This window comes from Vombatus ursinus, unplaced genomic scaffold (genome assembly GCF_900497805.2).
Source record: "Vombatus ursinus unplaced genomic scaffold, bare-nosed wombat genome assembly UNPS02014785.1, whole genome shotgun sequence".
NCBI lineage: Eukaryota > Metazoa > Chordata > Mammalia > Diprotodontia > Vombatidae > Vombatus > Vombatus ursinus.
The window spans coordinates 14713359-14732958 of record NW_020954563.1 but is presented as its reverse complement, the minus strand read 5'-3'; the positions used below and the strand labels follow the sequence as shown (position 1 = coordinate 14732958).

General features: G+C 45.6%; 1 protein-coding gene across 1 annotated transcript in view; it reads left to right on the top strand.

Moving 5' to 3' along the window:
• Nucleotides 1–115: 115 nt before the first annotated feature.
• FGFR4 (fibroblast growth factor receptor 4) overlaps nt 116–19600 on the top strand; it is a 30431-nt gene continuing 10946 nt past the window's right edge. The window contains exons 1-3 of the mRNA XM_027867155.1: nt 116–197; nt 7557–7686; nt 17969–18117. Of these exons, the coding sequence (XP_027722956.1) occupies nt 18027–18117 (91 nt within the window). The 5' untranslated portion in view covers nt 116–197; nt 7557–7686; nt 17969–18026. The remainder of the gene's footprint in view (nt 198–7556; nt 7687–17968; nt 18118–19600) is intronic.

Genomic DNA, 19600 nt, shown 5'->3' with positions numbered 1-19600 from the left:
ATCTAGTGCTCTTTCCACCACATTACCTTTGCCTATGTAGGTACACACTGTTCAGCAAGGGGGTTAGGGTAGATTGATAAGTCCCCTTCTGCTTCAGATGGACCAGGATTCCACACAGAAATCCTGAAGCCAAGCCAGAGTGAAGGCTCATCTCTCAGGGTTGCAATCAGCCACCGGCATCGCCAGCAACAGGAGAGGTGAGAAACAGTATCTCAGCCCTAGGTTTCTCCACTTCCTAGTTCCAGGCCTTCTCTTCCTCCAGTATTAGCTTCAGCTAACTACCCCTCTTCTCCCCTTCACTCTTTCCTGACTGGGTCAGGGGCAGAGAATTATCAGGGTAACTTCAGCTGGAGACATCAGATTCAAGCTCAGGAGGAAGAAGCAGCAGGCCCAGGATGCAACTATGAAGGAACCAAAATCTTCCCAGCCCCCCCCCCCAAAGTTCCTATACCCTTCCACCACCACTCCCACCCCCCAGAAAGCAACAATTGTCTAAGGCTGTTCTCCAAACTTTCTCATGTCACAGAATTATAAACTTGGAAGCAGAAGAAACCTTAGAGATCACCTAGTCTACCCCCTTTAATGACAACCATTTCAAGACTCCAGCCTCTTGCAGTGGAAGGTGTCTTTTCTCTGATGGAGGAGGTGGCATGGTATAATGGAAAGAGTCAGAATCACAAAGTCTGAATCCCCACTCTGACCCCTAAGTACCTATGCTATGTGACAGGTCATTTTATTGATCTAGCCTCCAGTTTATTCATTTGGAAAACTGAAAAGGGGGTACCTTTGCATCTCTAAAATTCTCCGAATCACCTCAGAATCAGCAATTGACTAGTGGTCTCTAAGTTTTCTTCCTACAGAAAGGATATGTTCCATATGCCAAGATGTTTTCTGATTCTAACCTCCTGTGTCCTAGGGATCCTTCCACCTGAAACCCTGAATTTCTGAGAATGGGTTATTTCTCCTCCCAAGAGCCTTCAGGTAGAGTGGCTATATTTTCCAAACCAAAAATCAGGACCCACAGTCTGACAAAGAACTCCCTCCTACAGGAGTCTTGTTCACTATACATAAGTTCATAAGATTATCAAGTTAGAGCAGTGAGAGATGGGACCTTATAAGTCACCTAGCCCAGCACCCTCATTGTTAAGGAAACTGAAACTCAGAGAGATGGCTTGCCCAAGATCACATAGGTAATGAGTGTTAGAGAGTGTGAACCTATATCTTCTGACTCAAAATCCATTCTTTTCCACTGTACAATGCTTTGCATCTTTACATAAAAGTGTGTGACTTTAGAATCTGTTCTGAGAGACGCCTGCACCCCCTGGAAGTTCTTGGTCCCCTCCCTTCCCAGCCTTGGACTGCCCCTCCGAGAACTTGGCCAGGTCCTACCTCAGCTTCCTTGTCTCCACACTAGCTTTAGTGGTTTGAGGAAAAATGGCTTCCACAGTCCTTCCTGTCCTTTGTGGCTTTACCATCTCCATTTTAGAAATTGGGTGCAGATGTTCTAGAAAAAGAGGAGTCAGAGGATAGTCTTTGGAGGTGGGTACAGAAACTTCCTAATGTTAAGGGTATGAATGGAGAGAACTAGCTCTGGTATCCAGTGTTGGAGAAGGCATAGCCTTGCAGGGACTCCCTTTTTTTTTTTAAGGTTCCAAGGAGGCAGAGAGCTCAGAGATTCTTTCCAAACCTACCCCACCCTCGCCCACCCCCCAGTAGCAAAGAGGAAAGAGAAGTGGTGGGATGACTGTCTTTGGGGATCTCTAGATGACTCCCCCAGGGGCTGACAGAAGGGGAGGTAGGGCCTGGTGCCATGCTGTGATCCACTAAAGGCAGAAGCTTGTCAAGCAGGGCAGGAAACTGGTATCCCTGGCCCAGGCCTCAAAACTCACCAGGGCTTGGCCCAAGTCTCAGGGCCTGGGACTGGGGCTGGGCAAGCAAGCAACTTCCTGCTCTGAAATAACAAAGTCAGTAGTGTTCCCCAGGCTGGTCATCGAAGCCAACTGCCATCCAAAGCAATATTGTTGGTATCAAGGCCAGACCTAGACGCTGATTCTGCTTTGAACTTCTCCTTGTAGAGAACCCCTCACCCACAATCAAAGGCAAAGAAGGAGTTCATGATCAGGACCTGATCCCTTCCTCTTTTAGGGGGATAAAGATAAGAATTCCTGTCCACAAAGGGAAAAACTGAGATAAAACTCTCCTGGTGACTTTTCTAAGGATCATTAGGTATAAGGCCAAGACTAGAACCCTGACTTTCCTCCCAGCTAGTTACCTCCATTCATGTGAGAGCCTCTTCTCTCCCTGTCAGAAGGGAACAAGAAGAGAACGAAGACCCTCAGGGGAGAAGGGACGGGGCCTCCAGGCTCTGGAAGAGCTGTAAAGTGCCCCTCTTACAGTTTTGGGGCCCTGCTGCCAAAGGGAGGGGAGAGATGGAGTCCTAGGGAGAGGGAGGAAGGGAATACCAAAGGAGCGGACCCGAGGGGAGGGGAAGCCTGGTGGGCGCCTGCTAACCTGGGGGAACCTTCTGCTATTGAGGAGACAGGGAGGCGGCAGCGGCTACAGTGGGAGCCAGACATATGAAGGGGTTTTTGTTTGACTCTGGCTCCGGTTATAAATCTGGGGAAAGACTCCAGCCTGCCCAGCTTTCCCCTCCCTTCTCCTCCTCTACCTCCCTCCCTCCCTGGGTTCCAGGGAAGGCCTCAGCCTGTGGCACTTGGGAGAGGGTCGGGCTAGGGGACTAAGACTACCCCAGAGTCCAAACTGAAGGTGTCTCAGGCCACTGTCCAAGGCCAGAGGAGGCTCTGAGTTCTTCAGCAGCCAGGCTTGCTCCAAAAGCAAAGCTTGGAATGGAAGAAGGGGTGAAGACTCACTCAACCAGTGAGAAACTCCTAGGAGGGGCCAGACTAAGGTCATTTTCATGAAACTCCTTTCTGGAAGCCCCTGGGAAACCAGAGCCCCAGCTCCCTCAGCTCCCCTCTCCCCATGCCTCATAGACCTTCCCTCAGTGTCCACCCCTTCCCCTTCTAGGCCTCTTTTGATTTCAACAAACATTTAACTGCATATCTATTTTGAACATGACCATGTAGTAAGTAGTCAGTGAAAATGCATACTTACATCCATACAGATGCATACATATGTGTGTTTATTTTTATATATAACACAAACCTTGTTCTCAAGGAGCCTACAATCTAATGGGAGGGAAAGGATAGCGCAGGGAGGGAACTAGGGAGGAGAATTACACAGATAATTTATACAAGATGAAAAGTGGACAAGGGCAAAGGTGGCATCCAGGCAAAGAAAGGTTCTAAGAGAACCATGGGAAGGGATAGATCACTTTCACCAAAGAAGAGATCTGAGAAGGCTTCCTGGAAAAGATGGCATCTGAATTTGGCCTTAAATAAAGTAAGAGACTTCAACAGATGGAAATGCTTAGGGAGAGTTCATTGTAGGCACGGAGGATAGCCCCAGCAAGGGCAGAGAGAGGAGAGGGCAGGGTGACCACAGCTCAAAAACTAGTTTGGCTAGAACACAGCATAGGATCTCTGAGCTGGCCAGGACCTCAGAGGTCACCCATTCTGATCCAAATCTGAATGGCCAAAACATCATCCTCCAAAACATCATTGTGACTGAAGAGCTTTGATGAGCAGGAGCAGACTGCCTCCCAAAGCGGCTTCATCCATTTTTGATGAGAGGAGAGGTCACGTGGCTTAGTGGACCTGCCAGCCGAGTCAGAAACACCTGGGTTCAAATCCCCATTGAGATATATGCTGCTTGAGCAAGTGGTTAACCACTCAGTGCTCTACAGAAAAGGTTCCAGTATGCATTGACGAGGAAGTTTCCTCACCCAGTCCAATCACCGGGTTCCAATCCCTATTCTAATTCAACTGTCAAGGAAGGGAAGAAATGGGCATTTATCAAGCGCCTACTGTGTGCCAGGCACTCTGCTGAGTGCTTTACAAATATCTCATCTGATCTTTACAGCAACCCTGGGAAGTAGGTGTTGTTATCCTCATTTTACAGATGAGGAAACTGAAGCAGACGGAAGTCAAACAACTTGCCCAGGGTTAAGGTTGATAAGGCTAGATTTGAACTCAGGTCTTCCTGACTCCAAGGCCCCGTGCGCTTCTTCCTTGTAGCTAACTGAAACCTGTATCTGAAACCTCCAGGTGCTGCTCCTAGTTCTACCCTCTGTGGCCAAGCAGATTAAGTCTGACAGCTATCACGTCCTTCCTTCTTAAGTCTACTCTTCTCCAGAGCACTCCAGGATCCTCTGGAAACACTCAAGTTTATCAGTGGCTAACCCAAAACCGGACACAAAGCTCCCAATGTGATCTAAGCAGGGCAAAGTCCAACAGAACTATCTTATGCCCTCCTGTGTTCTGACGTTACGCCTGCATTATTCCTGCCTAAGTGCAGCATAGGATAGTACTGGTCTTTTTGACTGCCAAGTTAGCTCATTCAGCTTGCAGTCCACTAAAGCCTATAGGTTTTTTTTTCTTTTTTGAAATAATCTTTGGATTTTACATTGACTAAATTTTCTCCTTTATCCTCCTCCTTTCCCCCCTCCCACTGAGCCATCTCATATGACAAAGAATTTGTAAAAGAAAAGGAAGAAAAGGATTAGCATAACAGATTCATGGATTGAAAAAATCTGAAAGCCCATGGTAGGGAGGGGGGAGGGGATTAGGTTTAGGGTTAGGAAGGAATGGGGAAAGGTCGCTCCTCCTGTCTCTTCTTTGAAGCTACGCTTGTTCTTTATAATTTTGCAATGTTCATTTTCGATTGTTTTGTGGTCCTAGTCCTTTGCACTTACAATGTTGTAGTCATTGTATATGTTTTTTTGGCTCCACTTACTTCACTCTGCATCAGTTCATTTAGATCTTTCCCTGCTTCATCATATTTGTCATTTCTTACAGCACAGTCATCTTCCATTAAATTCATGTACCAAAATTTGTTTAGCCACTCCCTAATTGATGCACATCTACTTCTTTTTCAAAATTTCTTTACTATCACAAAAAATGCTACTATAAATATTTTGGTATATGTGACTTTCTTTTTATCAATGACTTCCTTGGGGTATAAGCTCGGTGCTGGGAAAAGGGGTATAGACATTCTAGTCGCTTTATTTGCATAATTCCAAATTTCCAAAATGATCATGCCAATTCACAGCTCCACTAACAAGCTTCAGATCTTTTTCAGATAAATTGTTGTAAGCTTCTCCCATCTTATACTTACAAAGTTTATTTTTGAAACCCAAGCATAACACTTTACACTTACTTCATTAAATTTCATCTTACTAAAGTAGGTTCATTTCTTTTCTAACCTTTCAAGATCTTTTGGAATCCTGATTTTGTCATCCAGTGTATATTGGCTGTCCCTCCTAGCTTTTGTCATCCTCAGATTTGATAAGCATACCTATTCTCTGTGCCTTTGTCCAAACCATTGATGAAAATGTTGAACAGAACAAGTCCAAGGACAGATCCTTGGGGCACAACAATGGAGACTTTCCTCCAAGCTGACATCAATTGATTTATAAATAATCTTTGGGTCCAGTCATTCTACAAGTTCTATGTCTAACTACAGTTAGACATTTAACCCATATCTCTCCATATTGGCAACTAGGTGGTGCAGTGGAGAGTGCTAGGCCTGGAGTCAGGAAGCTGTTGTCCTTCTGTCCTTTAAGTTCTGTCCCATTCTTCATGACCTTCAGATCAGGAAGACCTGAATTCGAATCCGACCTCAGACACTTACGAGCTCTGTGACCCTGGTTAAGTCACTTAACTTCTGTTTGTCTCTTTTCTTATCTGTAAAGTGAAGCTAATAATAATGCCTACTCCTCAGAGTTATTGTGAGGATCAAATGTGGTAACATTTATAAAAGCACTTAACACAGTGCTTGGCACATATGAATGCTAGCTAGCTAGCATCATTATTGACATTGTTATTGTCCACAAGAATAGCATCAACCAATCAACAAGCATTTCATTAAGCACCCTACTATGTGACAGATACATTTCCATATGTGTTGTCTCCCCTATTAGAATGGGAGCTCCTTGAGGAGAAAGGGATTGTTTTAATTTATTCATTTGTATCCCCAGCACTTAGCATAGTGCTTTGCACATAGTAAGTACTTATTAATGCTTCATTCATTCATTCACTGTGTTAGGTACTATAGGTGTTATTGAATTACACAGACTGGCTGGCTGACTGGGGCTACAAATACAAAAAATGAAATAATTCACACTCTCAGGAACTTACATGTCTTTCTAACCAAGAGAGATTATATTAAAAGTTCTGTGGTAAACTCTATCTCTAGCATTCCCTTGATTTGCCAGTCTAGTAATCCTGGTCAAAGAGAAAATGAAAGTCATCTGGCATAAGTTGTCCTTGATAAAGCCTTATGGGCTTTCAGCCATCACTACCTGTCTTTCTAAATGCTAATCATCTTTTGAAGGGGAGCCCATACCTTAAGATAAGGCCTAGTGGAGTCAAATTTTAGAAGAGGCATGCCATGAACAGAGGAGTAATATTAACAAGATTGCTTGTGCAATTAAGAGGCTATTAGGAAAGTCTGGGAAAAGAAAAAATAAAGTAAAAAAGTGATTCTTAAAAAAAGAGGTGATGGGGGCAGCTAGGTGGTGCAGTAGATAGAGTACCGGTCCTGAAGTCAGGAGGACCTGAGTTCAAATCTGACCACAGACCAAACACTTGACACTTACTAGCTGTATGACCCTGGGCAGGTCACTTAACCCCAATTGCCTTAAAAAATATATCAATAATTGATAGGACTCCTGGCAGGTGGAGGGTGAGGGAGAGGAAGGAGTCAAAGATGACCAACTCCAAGGATTTGAATAGTGAATGAGAGGATGGGATGCTATAAACAGAAACAAGAGTTTGAGAGGAAAAGCTGGGTTGGGGAGAAAGGGTGACCCCAGTCTTGGGCATGACTTTTAAGTGCCAGTTGAACATCTAGATGAAGCTAGATGTATTGCAGGGGATCAGTGATGGGTGACTCAACTAAAGAGAGATTTGGGCTCAAAGATGTGGATTTGGGAGATGTCAGCATGGAGGAGATCATTGAAATCCTGGGAATAGATAAGATTGCCAAGAGATGATATAAACAGTGAGAGGACCTAAGAGAAAATGTTGGGATAACCACCATTAAGGAGAAGGGGGAAGATGAGTAGGCAATAAAGGAGCTATAGAAGAAGTGGCCAAAGAGATAGGCACCACAGGAAGCAACAGTATAAAAGAATATATCAAAGGAGTAGTTAACAATGGCACAAGCTGCCATTCAAGAAGGATGGGGACAGAAGGTAAAGCCATTGGATTTGGTGATTAAGTCAGTGAAGAGAAGAGTTGCAATAGAGACTAGATTATGAGGTTTTGAAAAATGAGTGGAAAGGTAAGGAAGTGGAAGCAGTGAGAGTAAACTCATTTTAGAATTTTAGTAGTTAAGGCAGGAGGGCTGTAATTCAATGGCTTGAAGTAGCAGTGGAATGAAAAGAAATTTTTTGTTGCTTTTGTTTGGTTTTATTTTGCTTTGTTTTGTTTTAGGATAGAAGAGGCCTGAGAAATTCTGTGGATAGCAGGGAAGGAGTGAGTCAAGAAGGACTGAAGATCCTTGAGATGGACAGGATGCCTGATGGAGTAAGGTCATTGGAAGTAGGAAAGGAGGCAGTATATGGTAGGAGTCACTCATGGTTGGGGTTAGCTGGGCAAGAATGGTGGAAGGTCAATGGCAAAGGAATCAAGGGTGGAGGAGAGGGCATTATTGAAATGGCTCATCCTAGAGTCAAAACTCAGCAGAGAAGGAACAGTGGACAGAACAGAGTTTATAGATTAGGAGAATAAGAAAAACCTGAGGGGTAGAAAGTCAGGATTAGGGCAAAGAAAAGGATGAGAGGAAAATTGTAAGGAAGTGAGGGTGAGCCATGGTGGGGAAGGATAAGAGATTGTGGTCAAAGGGGAATTTTAGAATTCAGGATTATGGAGGTGTAACCATTTCACATGATGGTGAGGATGTGACTACACTGGGAGACCACTGGGACATAGATTTAGAGCTGGAAAGAACCTTGGAGGCTATCTAATCCAGCTCTGACTCATTTTAAACATGAGAAACCTGAGGTCAGGGGAGGGGAAAAGATGGAAGTGATCTACCCAAGGTCATATAGGTAATAACAAATGAATAAATATTTGTTAATAAATAATAAACTTGAGACTTAAACTGAGAATCTCTGACTCCCAATCTATTGCCTTTACATTTTACATGCCTAAAAGAGAATCAAGATGGGGGTCCTAGGAGTGAATTTAAGGAAGCGTGAAGATGTTGTTGGAAAGGTCATCAACATGGACATTAAAATCTCTGAGGATAATGACAGGGAAAAAGGAAGACTGAGTCAATTCATGAAGAAAGGTGGGCTGAGTGACCTAGGAGGTCAATACAAAATAGCAAAGATGATTAGGGAGCATACTTGGATGGCATAAACTCCAAAGAAGAATTTGTTGAGTGATGGTGGCAGAGCAGGGATCCAGAAGTGGCAGTGGGGAGCCGGGGGAACATCACCTCTACCTCCAGGGCTGGGGAGATGGGGAGAAGAAAAGAATCCACCATAGAGAAGGCAGCTAGGCAGCTAGAGATATGGACTCTTCAGGAGAAAGCCTGGTTTCAGTTCATATGAAGGGACCGAATGAGTGGAGAAGAAAGTTTGGGATGAAGTGTAATTTGTTCAGGACAAAATGGATTTCCAAAGGGCCCAGTGGAAGTGGGGAGAATAAGGACTGAGTGAGAGTAGAGCTGGGATGAACAGGGATGAAGTTACTGGTAGAGGCAGCATTCAGGGTAGTGGGCCTGGATGAATTGGATTAATAGAATGGCATAGCAGGAGGTGAACTGGAAGTACCTGTTAGCCATAAGGGAACTTGAGAGGAAATATCAATTGGATTGTTACAATTACAGGAAGAGCTGATAGGGCCCCACTACAGGCCCCACAAATCTTCCAAAGGTCCCCACCTATTGGCCCTACATTCTCCTCAGGTCCTCCCCGCTGGTGCTGACCTCCCCTAAGATTCCCCAAATGCCCCATTACTTTCTCAGAGTCCCTCTCTTCTGTACTGTCTTTCCCCCTCCCCCACCACTGGACCCCTAATAGCACCCCAGGGGCCTAATCAGTGATACCCAGGGTCTGGTTAGAACTGGAGTGAGGCATGGGGATGGGACAGAAACAGACTGCGCTGACCCCTCAGCATCTCAACCTCCTGCCCATGTGGAGACCTGAACAACAGCTGCCTGGCCTTTGACCTGAGGTCAGAGTGCAGGAGAAAGGATCAAGAGGCAGAGTGGGGTCTCAGGGCAGCTGTCTTCATAGCCAAAGCCTGAGCCATCTGCCCACTTTCCCTGCTCAAGGACAGAGACTAGAGATAATAATATCTAGCATTTATATATCATTTTATGGTTTGCAAAACAGTTTATAAATATTATTTTATATTCACAATATCTCTGGGAGGTAGATGCTATTGTTATCCTCATTTTTAAAGATGAGGAAACTGAGGCAGGAAGCAGTTAAGCCCAGGGTAGAGTCCAGGAGGTCAGACCCTTTGTTCAACATTCAAATTAGTAGCTTCTACAAAGGAGCAGGTGGGAAAGAGAGAGGGAAGGCGTGGAGAAGTGAATGGGGGAGCATGATGCAGTTGAAATAGCAATGATCTTGGAATCAGGAAAGACCTGGCTTTAAATCTATCTATAACACTTCCTAGCTATGTGAACCCAGCAAGTTTCTCCTTCCTTATCTCTGCCTCATGGCTTCTTCCAAGTTTCAGGTCCCACCTCCTACAGGAAGCCTTTTTGGATCCCCCTTAATGCTACCACTTTCCCTCTGTTAATTTTCTCCTATTTATCTTGTCCATATCTTGTTTGAACGTAGTTGTGCAAACTATGTATGCATGTAGCAGCTAGTTGGCCCACTAGATAGAGCTCCGGGCCTGGAGTCAGGAAGACCTAAGTTCAAATGTGGCCTCAGATACTAGCTGTGTGACCCTGGGCAAATCACTTAACCCTCTTGGCTTCAGTTTCCTTATATGTGGAATGGGCTGGAGAAGGAAAGGGCAAACCACTCCAGTATCTTTGCCAAGAAAACCCCAAATGGGGTCACGAAGAGTCAGACACGACTGAACAACAAATATGTACATGATGTTTTCCTCTTTATTCTGTGAGTTCCTTGAGAGCTGAAACTGTCTTTTTTGCCTTTCTTTGTATTCCCAGTGCTTAGCACAGTGCCTGGTACTAGTAGTTTCTTTATAAATGCATGTTGTTGACTGACTAAGTCACCTGCCTCACTGAACCCATTTCCTCATCTGTAATGATAACTATAGTATTTACCTCACAAACTTCTTTCAAGGAACAAATGAGATAAGGTATGTAAAGTGCTTTGCAGAAATGAAAGTACTACAATTCTCCCATATGGTTATTATAATGAGGAAAACTCATGGGGTAAACCATGGGGCTTCCCATCAATACAGACTTAGCAATCCCTAAAGCATAACCTTATACTAGTGGTTATCAAAGAGTGGTGCTGAGACCCTTTCAGAGGATCCACAAGGTGAAAAGTATTTTCATAATAATACTAAAACATCTTAATTCCTAACATGGTAAATATTGGTACAGATAACCCACATAAACAAAAACTCTTTAAAGGATCCTTTGTAATTTTTTTTTTTTTGGTGAGGCAATTGGGGTTAAGTGACTTCCCCAGGGTCACACAGCTAGTGTTAAGTGTCTGAGGCTGAACTTGAACTCAGGTCCTCCTGACTCCATGGCTTGAGCTCTATCTACTGCACCACCTAGTTGCCCCAGTCCTTAGTAATTCTTAAGAGTGGAAAGTGGTCCTGAGACCAAAAAGTTTAAGAACCACAGCCACTGACTAATCACTTTTCGGAGTTGGGTTGGTTCCTTGGTTTCTAGGCATCTCTACACTTGTAGCTACTCATTTGCCTTAGGTGAATCAATCTCCCTTTCTCGACCTCAGTTTCCTCATCTGTAAGGGTAAATGGGTTAGATTAAATGATCTCTCAGAAACCTTCCAGCTCTGACATTGTAGAATGCTGATTCCTGTATCTTTCATCACTCTCCCCTCAACCAACTTCCCACTCTTGGTCTAAATAGTTCCTTTCAGGGGACAGGGAGTTTGTCTTACCCAACTGTGTTCCCCTCGGGGCCCTGTAATAAATGCTCTGGAAAGATTTGTTGGGAAAGGCTGCAACCTAACTGGATCTTATCTAAGCCTATCTCCCTAAGCCTAACTCAGGCTACACAATGGGCAACTAATAAATGTTTGCTGAATTTTAAGTTGGTGTCCTGGAGATCATATTAGCTCCTGGTTGCCTTAGAAAGCAGGGGGTGATATCGGATGGGAAGCCTTTACTTGGAGAAGGAAATAATGGGGTGGCCTTGACTAAGGATGCAGCTCCTACAATAAAGGGGTACCACTAGGGTCTTAGGGCCAGCAGAGACCCATTGAACGGGGCAGGATCCCCCTCCGCCACCAGTATCTGACCAATGGGGCTGCACTACGCCCGGGCAGAGGACTCTGCTTGTTACCCTAACCCTTAGGGCCACCTGCCGAACCCCACCCCTTTTCATTAACCCTCACACCACTGAAACCCAGGCTAAGCCTAAATTCAAAACCAGATCCCGCTCCAGAGCTACCGAATATCAGAGCAGAAAGCGACTTTGGAGATCATCTTGCCCAACCAACCCCCTCATTTTACAGGGGGAGAAAATTGAAACCTAGAGAGGAGAAAAGTGACTTTGCCCCAGGTCGCAGAGCTATTTAGTGGCATGGCCAGGAATTCCCAGAGGGGAAGGGCTTAAGGGAGGGATAAGGGATGAAAAGTGGAGGGAAGAGGTGGAGAGGAGGGGGAGATGAGAGAATAGAGAAGAGGGCAGGGCGGGGCGGGGCTGGAAGGAGAGAGGAGGGGTCCATACTGGGATTCCCCCCCCCCCCAAGCCTCTTGCTAGGTCTTCCCCACTGGCAGCTGTTGGCTCCACAGCTTGGGGGCGGACCGTAACGGGCAGTGACCCAGTGACCGGGGCCAAGCGTCCTTAGAGCCTAAGCGGGGGGACCCAGAGGGCTGGCGCGGAGCGGGGCGGTCCTGGCCCCCTGCACTGGCCACCCCTCGCAGGAGCTGCGCCCCTGACTGTAACGGACTGTTGCGGAGCCGGAGCCGGAGCCGGAGCCGGGGCCGGAGCCAGAGCGTGGCAGGGAGCGCAGGGAGAGCAGGGAGCGACAGCCCTGCTCCCCGTAGCTGATGGGAGCCACCGCCCCGGGAGCCCTGCAGCGCGGCTCCGGGGAATACTAGCTGGGCAGGCAGCAGCAGCGAAGAGCCACGGAGGTGAGGGGCCCGACTAGGCTGGGCTGACGAGCCCAGGACTCCTGGGGCAAGGGAGATGGAGCTTAGGCGACTCAGAGGACGAACCCTGGATGACTGGAACAGAGAGCCACTCAAGGGATGAATGGAGACTCTAGCAGAGGAGACGTGGGGACTAGGGCTGGGGTGCGGAGCGGGGGGCACCAGCATGCCCTGTGGGTTGAACCCAGTTGGGGAGCAGCCAAAGGACTCCTGAATAGTGAAATAAGGAGGGTGACCCGAAACGTGCAGCGGGTTTATGGACATGGGGGATGTTTCTGTTCCAAGTCTACCCGGGAGGGACAGGTGTGTTTGTAAAGGGGGAACACTAGGGAGCAGTCATGGGGCCTGGATGTGGTGCAGGGCCCTGGGTCAGGGCGCCCCTAGTGGGCTGGGTTAGTGGCCTTGGTGGTGATGGGATCGAGTGGGGGGAGGGTGGCAGTGAGAGAAGAGTAAATCAGTAACCAGAACCCAGAGCACACGAAGCCCTTTGTCACCCTGTCCAAAGAGCAAACCAGAGCTAGTACCTATTGGCCATAGAGCTTCTTTCCCCTTTCTCTCTCTCCCTAGAGACTGGTGGGCTGGGGGCTCCTGACTTCACTCTACCCACCCTCCACCCCTCCCCACTCCCACTGTCCTGATTCACTGAAGCCCCAGACTGACACCTTGGCTGAATGGGAGGCAATGTCTCTTGTTCTTTCAGCATGAAGATGAGGGCAGTCATGATCCCCTCATAGGCCATTTTCAAGGCCAGCTGGTACCTTGGGAGAATTCTAGCCCCTCCTTTGGTCCCCGACACCAGAATGATCTATTCCCTGTTCCGCTGAACTTCTCCTGCCTCTCCAGTTACAGCTTCTTCCAAAAATGTCCTTGACATCTCCACTTGTGAAATTCTCATCTTTCAAGAAATAGCTCAAATGCCTCCTCCTCTAGGAAGTCTTCCCAGATTCTCTTTCCCTTATCCCTCTTTCTCCTCCCTTTTCCCGGAGCAGGAAGTAAACTCTTCATCTTCTGAATCCTCATGACACAATACATTTTGTCCCAGGAGCCTCGTGTGCTAATCCCTACAGCGCTCACACTGGACTCCTGGGCATTTTCACTGGCTGCCCTCGATGCCTGAAATTCTATCGTTCATTTCTGCCTCCTAGCTTCCTTCATTTCCTAGCTAAAATACCACCAGCTACAAGAAATCTTTCCCAATCTGCCTTAATGAATGCTAGTGACTTCCCTTTGTTGTTTATCTCCAATTTATTATATACATAATCTGTTATATGTTTTATATATGTGTGTGTATAGATACAGATAGACAGATCTTATTTGTTCATAGTTGTGTGCATGTTTTCTCCCCCATTAGACTATGAGCTCCTAGAGAGCAGCCTTTCAATGGCTAGCACATAGTAGGTGCTTAATAAATGCTAGTTAACTCACTGAGGGGTTACCTAACCTACTTGCTAGGGCTGTCAATTTACTCCCACAGCCTTCCCTCTCCCAGTGTTAATATGCTATGGCAGCATAGCATAGTGGATAGAGAGAGAGCTGTGCTGGTAGTCAATAAGTCTTGGGTTTTATCCAAAGTGCCTGGCACATAGTAGGAACTTAAATACTTATTGATTCATTCAAATCTCTCTCTGAAACATCATAGCTAGGCAAATCAATTTAACCTACTATACATTACCATTTACACTGGTGCAGAGAAGTTTCCTCACCAAGAGTTCTTTATACCAGTGGAAACATATATTTGAACCAGACAGCTGGACCTATGATTTCACTGGTATATGGAACTCTTGGTAAGGAAACTCTGCCAGATGGGCAGCTTGCAGTACCAGAGAGTTGCCTGGGACAGGGAAGGTTAAGTGACTTTTCCTGGGCAATGCATTTAACAAACATTTCTTAAGCACCTGTGCATAGTCCTGTGCTGCTAGAAGAAATCATTGGTTGTTAAAATTTTGAATTGTAAGGGACTTTAATGCAAAATTTTAAAAGAGTCACTTTCCCTGTCCTCAAGGAGCTTACAGTCTGAAAGATGGACAACACAAACATAATAGTAATTTATTTTTACAAAGCTTTATCTCTTTTGTTGCAAACAACAGCCTTGTGAGATAAGTAACATATATATATATATGTGTGTGTGTGTGTGCACTTATTCATGTGTTTATGTGTGTATATATACATACACATGTGGCACCTAGGTGGTGAAGTGGGTAGGGCACTGGGCCTGAAGTCAGGAAGACCTGAGTTCAAATTAGGCCTCAGACACTTACTAGCTGTGTGACCCTGGGCAAATCATTTTGCCTCAGTTTCCTCATCTGTAAAATGAGCCAGAGAAGGAAATGGCAAACCACTCCAGTATCTTTGTCAAGAAAACCCCAAATGGGGTCATGAAGAGTTGGACAGGACTGAATGACAACATACATAATGTAAATATATAAAATGTGGTCCAGACCTGTGTTTTCATCGATAAAGGGAACTTAACGGGATGAAACTTACTTTATCAAAGTACTCTATATAGTCTTGGAGAATTGTCTAGAGGTACAGAGATTCAGTGACTTGCCCAGGGTCACACTGCCAGAGTACCTGAGGTGGCACTTGAAGTGTGAAGAATCTTGCCTAGAGGCTGGTGTTCCTTCATGCCACCTCTCAGGTAGTGTCAGGTAAACACTTTAAAATGTTTGTTGGCTGACTAACATTTTTACTGGAGAACAAAATGAGGATCAGAGATGGGAAATCAAATCAATAAATACTTATTAAGCACTTACTATGTACCAGGCACTGTGATAAGTGTTAGGAATATAAATACAAGTAAAGTGACTTGCTTAAGGTCACACAGCTAAAAAGTGGGAAGAAGTAAGACTTGAACACTCATCTTCTAACTTTTAAGTCCCAGACTTTTTACACTGTACCAAAATTCTTGGGACTAGTAGGGAAGCAAGATGAGCAGTTTTTTTTTACCAGTTTTTTGTTTTTTTTACCAGTTTACCAGTCTTACCAAAGGTAAGACGCTCAGGGGCCAAATCGCAATAATCTTGCTTCAAATGAACCTGAAAGCAAGAGCTTTTTTTTTTTTACATGACTTCTTATAAAGGGACATGCTTTTCATACCAGAAAGTACAACTAGCCAGGAGCTATAATGGCTGATTTCATGATTAAATCAAGTCCTGCCACAGTGTACTGGAAAGAGCCCAGCTTACAGTGAAAGGTCTGATTTTTAATGCCATTTCTGATATTTACAATTGGTGTGGACCTCAAACAAGTCACTTCCTCTCTGTGGGTCTCAGTTTCCTCATTGGTAAAATGAAGGAACTGGCTTCATGCCTTTTGCAAAGGTGGGGGAGGGGGGCATCTATTAGTGGGAAACATTACATATATTGTCAGAATTTTTTTTTGTACTGATCAGATTTGCTGATTTTTTTCACCCTTTTCCTCTTTTTCTTTCTTTTTTTTAATTCTTTGTTATGTGGGATAGCTCTCTGGGATGGGGAGGGATACAAGAGAAAGCAGGAAATGTAAAAAACAAAGTATCAATAAAAATTTATTTTTAAAAAATGAAGGGGTTAGACTAAATGATCTCTAAGATCCTTTTCACTACTAAATTCTCTGAAACCTCTTTTCCATCAAAGTTCTCTGATACCTTGTCAGATCATTGGGGTGGCCCTGGCCCTCAAAGGCCATGCCAGTCAAATACAAATTCTGCAGTGCTGGAGAGGATCCTAGAATTTACACTGGAAGGGACACAAGGCCATCTAATAGACCCTTTTACAGATGAGGAAACTGAGGGACAGAGAGGGGAAGGCACTTGCCTAGGAAGGCCATACAGCTAGTGTAAGTAGCAAAGACAGAATTTGAAACTGGCTTTTCTAGCTTTAAATCCAAAGTTCTTTTCAAGCACTAGGGAAAACTATATTGTCGGAGAACTAGCCTTATCCCCCTAGGGTGGCTACTAGGGGATGCATTTCTTTGACCTTTCAAGATCTTTGTTAGGGCCTCACCCATATTAATTGGTATGTATGCTTATTTACTTATCTATGTGTCCCATTGTTTGTCCCTAGCCCCATTAAAATGTAAGCTCCTCAGGGGCTGAGACTGTTCAGTTTTTATCTTTGTATCTGGGACTGTGCCTAGCACCGTGCCTGGCACATAAATGCTTAATAAAGGCCTGTTAGAATAAACAAATAAATGAAGGACCAAATAAATGATTGGCCAGGGCTGCGCATGCAGCCATCTAGTAAGGAAACAGTGGAGGGGGGTTGTGATCTGTGAAGGTTGAAGTAGGACCCATACTGTGGTATTGAAGGGAGTATGTAAATTTGTATGCAGATTCATCTGGAAGGGACTTTACTTCGGCAGCTCGCCCGGGGAGGAAGGATTGATGAGCCTTGACTCGGGGTCAGGATATGTTGGGGGCCCTGAAAGGGGTTCCAGCTCCTGTCTGCTCAACAGGACATATGGATAGCACTGCAGGAAGTCTTGGGAAAAGCAGAGGGAGTAAAATATTCAATGTTTCAGCTTTTTCTCACCAGGGATGCCCGTACAGAGAGCCCAAGGGTGGGCAGGCAGGCTGGTGGATCCAATTTGGGAGTGTGCACAGCCGAGAGAGACTGGGAATCTGTAGGGAGGCGGGCCGAGTCTCCCAGGCAAAATGAACTTAACAGAAATCAATGCACTTCATGGGTGTGTGAGGCCCAGACCACAATCTCAATAGGAGTTCACCGCGTGACTCAGAGGCCAAAGAAACTGATAGAGTTTTAGGCTGTGTTAATAGAATCAGATTATCTAGCACTAATAAGGCAGGTAGTGATTCCCCCGTATTCTGCCCTGAGCAAACCAGATCTGCAGCTCTGGGTTTGGTTCTGATCACCACATTTTCAGAGAAATATTGACAAACTAGAGCATTTGTTGACATGACAAGGATGATGAAGGAACCAAAAACCACCTCACCAGAGGATCCCGTGAAGGAACTAGAGATGCTTAGCTGAAAGACTAATTAAGCTGAAAGAAAAATTAGGTGAGATTGCTTTCCTCTATTTGAAAGGGCTATAGTCGGAAAGATTACATTTGTCCTGCCTGGTGGATCATCGGACCTAACTAGTTAGCAATGGGCACAAGGAGGAGAATTCCTTGAGGCAGATTTTTAGTTCTATAGAAGGAACATCTTAACAATCAGAGCTCCCCATAAGGGTACCTGGATGTCTCTGGACAGAGTGAGCTCCCTCCCTATTACCAGAAGTGTGGGTACCCAGGCAAGGATGTGCTTATTATGGATGCTGGTGTGCTACCTGGGCACTGGATAGGAGGTGAGACTGGTTGACCCATGTGGTTCCCTCCAGCTCTGAGATGCTATGGCATAAGAGATGTTCCATCTTTTAGGTTTCTTCAGTCAACTGTGAATACACGTTGAGTACCCACTGTGTACTTAGCTTTATGCCGAATGTCCTTTGGAGATATTTAGAAAAAGTAGAAGAGCTCATCTCTGCCTCAGTTCCTTTTGGGGTTCCTTTGTGGTCCGTCACCAGGCTCTGTCTGATTCCCCCTACCAAGCTCACCCTCCCTCCTTTGGCTTTCTCCAGGAAGTGACTGCTCTGGCCAGAGGCGCTAATCCCAGCTGGGAGGACTCAGGACTGGAAGATGCAGCCACTGCCGTCTGTGTTACGGGCTCTCTTGGTGGCGTCTGGATTCCTGGCCATTCATGCCTTTACCTCTGAAGAGGTGGAACAGGGTACGGCTCTTGGGGAGAGAGTATAAGTTAGGGGGAAGTAGGTCAAAGTGAGGGCAGATCCAGGGGGAAGTTTCCCAGGGAAACCACAGGGTCAAGGTTCAGAAACAAGATGCAAGATTCATGTTCTGGCTGTGCCACTAACAAGCTCGATGACTTTATCCAAGTCACTTCCTTCTCCCTGACCCTTAATCTCTTTATGTGAAAGGAAGAGGTTGGACTAAATGACCTTTAAAGGCCCTTAGCTCCAACATTGTCTTTTAAGATTTCTAGCTCTGTGGTGCAGTGGATAGAGTACCAGCCCTGAAGTCAGGAGGACCTGAGTTCAAATCTATCCTCAGACCAAACACTTGACACTTACTAGCTGTGTGACCCTGGGCAAGTCACTTAACCCCAATTGCCTTAAAAAAAAAAGATGACACTTGGTATTCTAAGATACCATAAAATGTGAAATTCTATGTTCTGGGAGCAGCTAAGTGGTGCAGTGGCTACAGCAGAGCACCAGGCCTGGAGTCAGGAGGACCTGAGTTCAAATATGGCCTCAGACATTTACTAGCTGTGTGACCCTGGGCAAATCACTTACCCCAATTGCCTTTTTAAAAACAATTCTATATTCTAAAATTCTCTCCACCTCTAACATTCTGTGTTCCAAGGAACCTCTCAGCTCCAACAATCTGTAGTCTAAAATCTGTATCCTAAGATCCCTTTCAGCTCTGACACTTTGTGCATCCATAAGCTTCTAGGTAGCAAGCAGGGAAGTGGACCAAATGCCCCTGTGACATATTATAGGTGCTGGCCCTTGGGGGAAGCCAGAGTCGGGGCTAGGCCACCAGCTCCCAGTGCTGCCTGGGAGGAGACCAGCTTTCCCCTGGCCCTTGTAAGTTTCCAGCTCTGTCTTGTTTGAGTGGCTGGGCCTTGCAAGGTGGTGAGGCCCCCAGACAGACATGCATGCTGGGGCTGGCATGTGATCCTGCATGACAAGCCTGGGACAGACCTTTGGCTTTGGGCATGAGAGCATCTAAAAGTGTGTGTTTCTACCTGGGGAGACAGTAGGTGGTATGCATGGGTGAGTAGGGCTTTGGAGCAATGGGGAGAGGAGTATATAAGATATAACATTTTGCTGGCAAGACAGCAAGACATTCAGTAGAATATATAGCTTTAATTCCCAGAAGTAAGGGACCCTAGATATGTTGAGTGAGCAAATGGATCTGGAGAATTCCTGAGTCCTAAGAGGATCTTGAAGATTGAGCCCCAGGAAGAGTATTAGGGAGCGAGGGGACTAGAAGGAAAGTCCAAGGAGATAGGCCCATATTGGGAGAGCACAGATGGGGAGCCTGGGGTAAATGTATGGAAGAAATGGGGTGGGGGCATATTCTCCCAAGCAGCCCTGGGGAAGAGGGATGGAAAGATGCAAGAAGGGATATACCTGTTCATTTTATTCTCTTTGAGTAATGAATCTCCAAAGTCAGACACCTCTGGGAACCCG